This window comes from Cucurbita pepo, chromosome LG07 (genome assembly GCF_002806865.2).
Source record: "Cucurbita pepo subsp. pepo cultivar mu-cu-16 chromosome LG07, ASM280686v2, whole genome shotgun sequence".
NCBI classification, from domain to species: Eukaryota; Viridiplantae; Streptophyta; class Magnoliopsida; order Cucurbitales; family Cucurbitaceae; genus Cucurbita; species Cucurbita pepo.
In genome coordinates this window covers 4,467,043-4,478,244 of record NC_036644.1, presented here as the reverse complement: position 1 = coordinate 4,478,244, position 11,202 = coordinate 4,467,043, and the positions used below count along the sequence as shown (strand labels likewise).

At 33.1% G+C, this 11,202-nt stretch overlaps 1 protein-coding gene across 1 annotated transcript; it reads left to right on the top strand.

Annotated features, from left to right (window-relative positions):
* The first annotated feature begins 1,370 nt into the window (after positions 1-1,370).
* Positions 1,371-2,129, top strand: LOC111798818 (probable carbohydrate esterase At4g34215). Its single transcript, XM_023682154.1, has one exon. The coding sequence runs from the start codon at positions 1,371-1,373 to the stop codon at positions 2,127-2,129; it is 759 nt and encodes a 252-aa protein (XP_023537922.1).
* The last annotated feature ends 9,073 nt before the right edge of the window (positions 2,130-11,202 follow it).

The following is an 11,202-nucleotide window of genomic DNA, read 5'->3' as shown; positions in this document are numbered from 1 at the left end:
GTGCGAAAGCACACAGATGAGGGTGTTCATGAGGCGCATGACACTATGGGGTTCCGCTGACCTCCGGACGTCGCTACAGATTAGCTTGACCAGAGGGTCCAGGGGGTGTGCGAGCGCCCTGGGGACTCACACTCGCACGTGTGAGTCGTGTGTAGGGAAGTACTACACATCCAATTTGTCCGAGACTGGAGGCCACCCCTAAGATGATTAGAGATAGGTCCTTATTCATGATTGCATGTGTTTGCATTAGCATGGCCCCTATAGTGGGGTCACTTACTGAGTATTCTTTGAAATACTCAGGCCGTGTGCCACATCATTATAGATGAGCATGAGACGTTAGTAGCGACTCTGAGTATGTGGAAATTTAGGGTCGTTACAAGATCCCAATTAAAAATTATCATTCAATGAAATGATGGATACAATACTTGTGTATTAGTCATGTTGTAAATTCTATATGAGACGTACATATATATGTATGGTATTTCATTCATTCTTATCAAATATGATACGTCATAGTGTCTCCCAAGGAATAAACATGGTCACATCAACATTGCAGTCATCATCAAAGATAAAAGAAAGTACATACATATATCACGTTGTTCGTTCAGATCACATGACATAAATAATAGCACATAAATAGAGCCAAAGAGTACATGTTATTGATGCATCAAAAAAATTCATCAAATCTAACTCATTAACGTTTTAGGCTCTCCTTTGTGTTCTTAATCTCGTTTTGGTCAAACGTTCCTAGGTTTAGTTTTACTTGGTTTAATTTAACCTACAATATTCATCCATTTAGAAGAACGAGCTTAGAACATTTTTGGGGAGCCAACAAAACTTGTATCTTCTAATATATTTTAATGTCAAGAGATCTAATCTTTTATTCTATTGAAAAGACATGAGATTGATAAAATAAATAATAATAAAAAATTCGTTGTCGAAATTTTATTTTTATATTTCTATATATAGATATATTAGACAAATTAAATGTGATCCAAGACTATTAAGATCGAAAAATACTCTAATTATTGAGGGATTAAAATTAATTTTAAAACTTAAATAATACTAAAATTAGAATCAAAATTACGTATAAAAAGTTGATAACTGAGAAAGAAATGGAGAGACATAGATCAATTATAAAATAGAAGGGAGAGTGATAAGAAATTTATTGGGAGAGTAGTTGTGTCTGCCATAGACACAAAGTTATCAGCTTTTTAATACTTTTTCTTCTGTGTCTATTTGCACAGACATAAGGGGTCAAAATGGTTTTGTTGAAACTATCAATGTTGTTGTGTATGATATTATTTAGCCCTTCCCTTTCAGGAGCTACTTCTCCCACAAACATATTTATCCTTGCCGGTCAGAGCAACATGGCTGGTCGAGGTGGGGTAGAGAAAAATCAAAATGGGAAACTTGTGTGGGATGGAAAGGTCCCATTAGAGTGTCAATCCGACCCATCCATCCTACGGTTGAACCCTGAGCGCCAATGGGAGATAGCACACGAACCTCTCCATTTGGGGATTGACATCAGCAACACTCCGGGGATTGGTCCGGGAATACCATTTGCTCACCAGTTGAAAGAAAAAGCTGGACAAAAGGCCGGCATCGTGGGTTTAGTTCCTTGTGCTAGAGGTGGCACTTTAATTGAACAATGGATAAAAAACCCTAGCAATCCTAGTGCAACATTTTATCAGAATTTCATTGAACGAATTAAAACATCAGAAAAAGAAGGTGGAGTTGTGCGTGCTTTGTTTTGGTATCAAGGAGAAAGCGATGCGGCAATGAATGACACTGCTCAAAGATACAAAGACAACTTAAAGAAGTTCATCACCGACATTCGCAATGATATAAAACCTAGATTTTTACCTGTCATTGTTGTTAAGATAGCCCTTTATGACTTTTTTATGAAGCACGATACTCATAATTTGCCAGCAGTAAGAGCAACTGAAGATGCCGTTCAAAAAGAGCTTCCAGACATCATTACTATCGACTCTTGGACGTTGCCTATAAACTTGACCACATTTGAAGGCTTTTCGTGGGATCATGGTCATTTTAACACGGAAACAGAAATTGTTTTGGGTAAATGGTTGGCAGACACATATCTCGCCCACTATGGTCATTTACTTTGATCTTATTATGTGTCATTCTCTGATCTCTATTGTTTGATCTATTATTCTATCTCAATAAAATCATTTATCTTTGTTGAACCTTAACATACTTAATACTCCAGTTTTGTGAAACTTTCTTATTTAAATAATTAAAAATAATTGTTTACCTAGATGCCTTAATTGGCACATATCGAATGGGGCAATGAACTTATCCACATTGTCTTTAAACCAAAGCTCCAATATTAGTATAATAAAATTTATAATTAAATTATTATCAAAAAGTTTGAAAATTTTAAATATTAATAAAAAATAAAGTTGAATGTTATATGAGATTGTGCAAAAAGGTAATTTAAAAGTTTATTATAAAATAAAGGCTAAGAAGAAGGATACAACAATAAAGACTATAAATTATAACAAAATTCTTTAGTATAAAACAACTCGTGGACAAACTATCAACGACCAGTAGAGTGTTTATTCAATTTGAATTGGGTATAATTTTTTTTAAACTGAAAATTCGGTCGGTTTGCATGGTTCCTACCTTACTTTTAAAGACTTTTAAAGACATGCCTACCCTACTTTTAAAGACATTAAGAATATTTAACGATTAAGGTTAGTACAGTTTTTTAAATAATTAAAAACAAATATCGAGACAATCTAACCCAAAAAAATGGAGTGTTAGATTGAGTTGGGTGGTGAACTCATTATTCACGTCACTAAAATTTTTGTGATATTTCATGTATTTATTATAGAGTATGATGTGATTTGTTGCATGTTAGAGTGATTTTGTTTGCAATATGATGTGACTTTAGTATATGTATATATTAGGATGTGTGATAGAGGTAAGAGGAAAAGAAAAGACCTTAGGAAATAGTAAATGAGTTCCTGAACGTATTTTCGGAAGACATTGCAAGAATACCCCGTCCCCGAAGCCTTATAACATGGCTTCAATAGGATTAAAGGAAGTTGAGACGTAATTTCAAGGCTTATTGGGTAAGGGTTTTATCTATCATAAAGTCCCTCTTGAGTTGCACCAACATTAATGGTCAAGTAGAAAGATGACTCAATGCGTCTAGATATTGATCATAGGAAACAGAATATAAAGACCCTAGATTAAATGAAATTTTGGAGAGAAATTAACGGAAAGTTCAATGGCATATAGACTAGTACTACCTGACAGACCTCATTCACGTAAATGGACTGTGAACCTTGTCATATTAACAAGGACTTAAGTTACAAACGGAAGCCTAGTAAGACCTTAATCCACGAATTGAAAGCCTTCGCAAGAAAGAGATTGCCTTGATCAAAATACTGAGACGAAACTAGTATACGAAGAAGATCACATTGGAACATGAGATATGATAAGAGAAAAGTACCTGGAATTAGGATACGAGTTTTACACATTCGAAGAAGAAAGTTCTTTTTAAGGGTATATGATGCAAGGATTAAAAAAAAAAATCACTAAGATGGCGATGAAATGCAAGAAATTGATTAAATATTGATCTAGCGGGTGGGAGGAAGAAGTCTAGAAGAAAGTGAGAAAGTTGAAATTAAGGTTGAGTTAGTATTTTAATTTTTCCAACCTTAGTATTTACATGAAATTTGATGAGGAGCCTTATGTCATGTCGAGGGATTACACAAACTTACAAGGTCGTTGGAATATGTTGAAGAATTAAACCAAGATTTGTGGTGATAAATGACCAAACGACCTTTATGAAAAATCTAAGAAATCTAAGATGATATGTTTCTCATATCATTTCACGTATCGTTCATTATTCATATATCGTTTCTCATTCTTCAGTTCTCATATCATACATAATTCTAACGGAGATATATTTCATATCATTTATCGTGATTTCATGTCATTTATATCATGTTATATACACACAATTTAGGAGACATAACATAACGTTCCATGCTTTTAACATAACATTTCATCATATACATATCATATCATAACATATTGCATCACAATATATCATTCATAAACATGTCAATTTATCACATATCTTGTACCATAACATATTTCATATCATATTACAACATATATATATATATATATATCTGTCATTCACATGTCGTATCATAATCATATCATATCGTAAACACTTCGTGGTCATATCGTTCCCTAACTTATCATAGCCTTAACGTTCTTATACCTATCACAGTCATATCATTACATGAACGTACCTTAGTCATATCATCACAGGAATGTATCCTAACACTATCATTCTATCAATCTATCACACACCTATCTCTTTCTATCCATAACCTAACCGTATTCTTTTATCAGTCTCTCGTATCCATAGCACTTCGGTATGTAACCTAACCTTAATGTTTCATGAACATATCTTACTCCTATCGTTACATTTCATTTTGTGCATCCTTCTTGTATCCTATCTCAAACATATCATTGAACACATCGTACCGTAATTATTATCATACAATTCACATATTATAACATATACATAACATATCATAAGCATATTGATCCACAAACAATTCACACATATCAATATATAAGACACGTGCAGAACCATGAGTCATGTGTCAACATCAAATATAACCATGTCAATTGGAAGGTCACTTACCTGGTTAGCTTAAGCCATCGTCACGAATATATCCTTAATGAAAGTTTGATTTTATCATTTGAAATCCAAGTCAACCTATGTGAGCCCATAACATCAGTTTCAAGTTTGAACTCTATAAAATTATTTCTCCTACTTACATTGGTAAATTATTTCTCTAATTTACCTTGGTTCATTGTTAGAAGTCTGGGAATGTTATAAGGTGTATATATATATATATATAATGTTATTTTCATACATCTCTTGTTTTCTATTTTTATTGTTGCACGATAAAATTTAATGGAGTTTCTTGTACTCTCATATTTACTGTTTTATTTTTAAATTTTGTTCACCATATCTTTCCTTAATCTTTTGTAAGCCTATCACTTGGTATTCATAGAAACTTTGATTTCTTATAGGGTGTCTCTATGGCTAGTTACCTATTTCAAATCTTGATTCATACTCCAAAATTGTTTTAGTTCCCTAAAATCTTTCGTACTTACCCTTAATATCATAAATGAGTCTCATATAATTTTCTTACGGTATTTGAGTCTTCTAGAATTTTGAAAACGTCATAGAATTATCATAAAAGTCTTTTGATCATTTACCACCCCAAATCGTGGTCTAATTCTTCACCATATTCCAATGGCCTTATAACTTTGTGTAACCCTTTACATCATGACAAAAGGCTCCTCATCAAATTTCATGTCATTTAGATGTCACTTTGGTCATAAACTAGTGGTACATAATTATAGGGGTATTTTAGTCATTTTACATCTACTCTTACCCGTTATATAACGTAATGGTCACCAAATTTCATACATAACATTATCATGCCATATTGAGCCATTTTCTAAAATTTCATGGGCTACATAATTCATCTAAGGTTTGTGAATCAGGCGCTTCATTGAAATAAATGTTCATGTATACAATAAGGTCGGCAAACTTACTCAATCTTAATCCCAAAATCCTCATTTTTCATGATGATTCAGTCAACTGGATCCATAGTTTTACTAGTTTCCTCCATTACACTATTTTCCAAATCAAATTCTCTAAGCTTTGCTAAATGTTCAATTATTGACATTTTTGTCCATACATCCTCAAAATCTCGATCCCCGTTTACACAAGAAAATTGTTGATAAAATTCCAAAATGGTATTTTCTTTTGATCCAATTTTTTTCCTCTCCTTATCATCGAGGAAAGACAAAAAAAGATTTAAGGGTAACAAACATTCTCGAGAATTTCTCTTAGATTCGAACCCATAGCTAATCATATAACTAGAATTTCCTACTCACACCCGCCCATATCTTTACTTTTGGATCAATCTTTAATTCTAATCTTCCTCCCCAATCAAATATTATGGTGCCGGTATAGAACGAAATTCTGGTATGGTCCAATTCTAACCGGTAATAGATATCGGGGCTTTGCAATATTTGTCTGATCACAATTCTATATAGTCCATTTATTATAGAAGTTCCCAAGGAATTCATTACATGAATGTTTCCTGTTTGTAACTATCCACTTGATTTGGTTCATCATTAATGTCTCATCTTTGTAGATAAATTACATATGTAAATTTGCCTATTTTCCCACACAAAACCAAGACATTTGTAATAGTTCTTTTCTTCGGGCTACCTACCCCAATTCTAGTAAATTTTTGGAGTCAAAATCATGACATGAAACCGGTTAAAAACTCTAATCTAACCCAATGCAAATCGAATGCACTAGTAAATCACCTAGATCTACGAACGACTTACTGTATTTGATTTGTGGCTAAACTAGAGTTTGAGAATTTGGTAACTTCCATTGTAAACATTGTCAACTAGGTTTTTCTCTTGATATACCTTATCTAGTACACAGCACAAAACTAAAGTTCCTATAACCATGATGGAAAGGTACCACAACCTTTTTTGTTTTTCTAACGCCATTGTAATATCAAGAAGGAGCTTAACAAAATTCTCGTCTAAAAATTGGTATTATATAACCATGGTGGATATCCTAAATGCAATAAAACTTGGGATACTTAAAAATCAAACTTAAAATGACAGTTGACGTTACTATGGTAATACCTTTTAACCAGGTTGACGTTACTAGGAAAAATTCATTGGTAATTTTCTACAACAATTTGTTTACGTTGAGTTTCCTCGAGTGCATTTGTGTACCATAAGGAGGATTATCACAAAACTTCTAGTTGATTTAGAGACCATATCCCACCTTTGTAGTCCTCGTGTATCCCCACCCAAGTACATCTTAAATTTAAGGTATCTTGACAATCTCATACCGTAGTCCCTCTCCATATACCTCTAAAATTTTGACCATGATCGTAATGTCTCATCCAAACTGTGGCTTGATACTTTTAGATCACCTCTTAACTTTCATACATGTGGTTGTATTTTTAAAAAATTTCAACTCATATTAAGGCAAAAAAGTATTCTACATCTCACTACTTCCAAATCTCAACTCCCATTAAAGGCACTTATGTCATTCACCAATCAATTTAAGTATACAACGTTTTAAACTTTTATGGTCTTAATTCAATTGTTTTTCTCGCAATTTGATTTCATATTTACCTACTTCATAGTTATAAAGTTTTCTTTCGACCCTACCAGCTTTCATATCTATAACATTCTATTAGATATTGCCACTTATCAAGCTTCCTAGGTCATTTTCATTTCATTTGAAATTACTTTCTCATCAACATACATTGGTACATTCCTTTCCATCTCCATGTTTATAACACTAAGTAATTCATCTATGTTCGAGATGTCTAACTGAAACGTATGACCTTCCTTAACAAAATCATTTTCACGCATACATCAACATTTAGTAGCTTACTAAAACTATAGTTATCCATTCACAGTATCAACCTCAATAAATCTAAACATCATCAATACATCAATTTACATTCAAATTCCGTGCAAGGTAAAACATAACATATTCTACATTATAATAAATATAGAATTAAGCTAACAATAACATAGTCAATTATGATACAGTCAATGGTGTAAAAATTCAATTATGAGTTATATTTTATAATGACCAAGAAATAACAACATACGTAATCAACGACATTTTATTTTCTTATCTTATGCAAGACATACCTAACGTAGATGGGGCATCGACGGTGGGACCATGGAACATGCTAAGCCTACATTGTAGGCTAGTCTACAAGATTTGTAACCTAGAGCTCCGTTACCGACTATAACGACCTGAAATTTTCTACTTAATTTAAGATCGCTACTGTATACATATTATAAACATTGAATGCGGAAATACTTCATTTAAACTTTCATAAAACATAACCTTCAGCTTAAAACACAGTCATGGACTTGCGTGTTTCGAAAACACCTTTAAAAACGACACAACAAAAGGCTAAATTAAATAAATAAACGTTTAAATTAAAAACATCCTATTCTAGTCTAAGTCTAAGAAAACAAATACGACTACCCTATGCTTGTGTCATAGTCTCGAGTTGCGATGTTGTCGTCAGTCGTACAGGAATGTCTTGTCTTAACCTGAAATGAAGGTAGCACGTGACTTGAGTATTTTAAGAAATACTCAGTAAGTGACCCCACTATTGGGGGTTAAATGCCAGAACATGTGAATGCAATGACGGGACCTATCATATCTTGGATGTGTACCATATACTCTACACACAGCCGATACGTGCGAGTATGGGTTCACCAGACAGTTCGCACACCGCTGGAACATTTTCTTGTAGAGCCAGCCTTCTCTGGTAGCTCAACTTTTACCGGACACCCATTAGAATTAGTAATCATCACAACAGCATTATGTAAAACATAACGATACTTCGCCTGCCTAATGGATGTACGCGTCCGTACCCTCGTGATGGAGTAGGGTATCCCCCAATGCATGAGCACACATAATGCATGAGATCCCAACATTTTTTCATTTTTATTATCATTATCATTTAATACAACCCCGCTAGCGTTTTGAACATATCATATTGTTTTTCATATCATTTCACATATCGTTCATCATTCATATCATATCATTTCTCATCCTTCAATTCTCATATAAAATGTAATTTTAATGGTGTTATATTTCATGTCATTTATCGTGATTTCATGTCATCCATATCATATTGTATACACACAATTTAGGAGACATAACATAACGTCTCATGCTTTTAACATAACATTTCATCATATACATATCATACCATAACATATTGCATCACAATATATCACATCATAAACAAATCAATTTATCACATATCTCTTACCATAACAATATTTCATATCATTTACATATCATATGACAACATATATGTATCTGTCATCTACATATCGTATCATAATCATATCATATCGTAAACACTTTGTGGTCGTATACTGATACTCTTAGGTTATAACTATGGCAAAAAACGAGTTTACAATGACTCAAAATAATAGAATGAGACAAAAATAACAAATTATATTGTTTATTCTCTCTAAAATTAATATGCATGTCACCGTGGAAAATGAACCCCAAATATAAAAAGATTAACTCATGCTATATTGTTATATACTCTTTATTTTCCCTCCAACAAGTTTTGCTGTCTTTTTTTTTTACAAGTAATATTCATTTGCTTTAGGTCGTGACATTACCTTTCACAAATTTATAATTTGCATTAACACGACACATTAATAAATGAAAAATAAAGTCAAAATATTCCCATATATATTTTTCTCATGGAGCAAGGAAACCTAAATTGATACCAATTATATCACCCAAAAACTCTTAATAAATTTTTTATAATTAACATAGATATTTACACATTCTTCAAATTAGAAAAAGAGAAAACATTATTTACTTCTTGAATTAAGCTAATATATTTTAATGTCAAAAGATCTCGTCCTTTATTCTATAGAAAAATACATGTAAGACAAGATTGGTGACAAAGAAATACGGGTTGAAGTTTTATTTTTATACTTCTATATATATAGATATATTAGACAAATTAGGTGTGATCCAAGATGATTAAGATCGAAAAATACTCCCATCCACAAATATTGATCCATTGAAATTGATTTTGAAACTTAAATAATACTTAAAATAGAATCAAAATTAAGTATAAAAAGTGAGGATCACTCAAAAAGGGATGGAGAAGCATAGATCAATTATAAAATAGAAGGAGAGTGATAAGAGTTTTAACGGGAGAGTAGTTGTGTCTGTGCAAATAGACACAAAAAGTTATCAATTCTTTTAGACAGACACAAGGGGTCAAAAATGGTTTTGCTGCAACTATCAATCTTGTTGTGTATGATATTGTTTAGCCCTTCCCTTTCAGGGGCTACTTCTCCCACCAACATATTCATCCTTGCCGGTCAGAGCAACATGGCTGGTCGAGGTGGGGTAGAGAAAATTCAAAACGGGAAACTTGTGTGGGATGGAAAGGTCCCATTAGAGTGTCAATCCGACCCATCCATCCTACGGTTGAACCCTGAGCGCCAATGGGAGATAGCACATGAACCTCTCCATTTGGGGATTGACATCAGCAACACTCCAGGGATTGGCCCGGGAATACCGTTTGCTCACCAGTTGAAAGAAAAAGCTGGACAAAAGGCCGGCATCGTGGGTTTAGTTCCTTGTGCTAGAGGTGGCACTTTAATTGAACAATGGATAAAAAACCCTAGCAATCCTAGTGCAACTTTTTACCAAAATTTCATTGAACGAATTAAAACATCAGAAAAAGAAGGTGGAGTTGTGCGTGCTTTGTTTTGGTATCAAGGAGAAAGCGATGCGGCTATGAATGACACCGCACAAAGATACAAAGATAACTTAAAGAAGTTCATCACCGACATCCGCAATGATATAAAACCTAGATTTTTACCGGTCATTATTGTTAAGATATCCATGTATGACTTTTTTATGAAGCACGATACTCATAACTTGCCGGCAGTGAGAGCAGCTGAAGATGCAGTCCAAAAAGAGCTTCCAGACATCATTACTATCGACTCTCGGGAGTTGCCTGTAAACTTTACCACATTTGAAGGCTTTTCGTGGGATCATGGTCATTTTAACACGGAAACAGAGATTGTTTTAGGTAAATGGTTGGCAGACACATATCTCGCCCACTATGGTCATTTACTTTGATCTTATTATGTGTCATTCTCTAATCTCTATTGATTGATCTATTATTCTATCTCAATAAAATCATTTAAATCACATCTTTGTTGAACCTTAACATACTTACTACTCCGCTTCGAAGTTTTTTATTTATATAATTAAAAATAATCAAATTTGGTTCATAAAGATCAAAAATGAAAATAATAACATGGATGCCTTCATTGGCACCTATCTAATGGGCAAATTAAATTATCTACCTTGACAATTTTTTTTAAGAAAACTAAATACTAAAACTGATAAATAAATTTATTTATCAAAAAGTTTGAAATATTAATCAATGTCCATAATTTTGATGATGGTAGTGAATGAGACGGATGATATTTGTAAATCAAAATAAAGACTAAGAAAAAGATACAACAAAAGGTCTTAGTACAATTGAAAAGGTCTTATTGATAAAA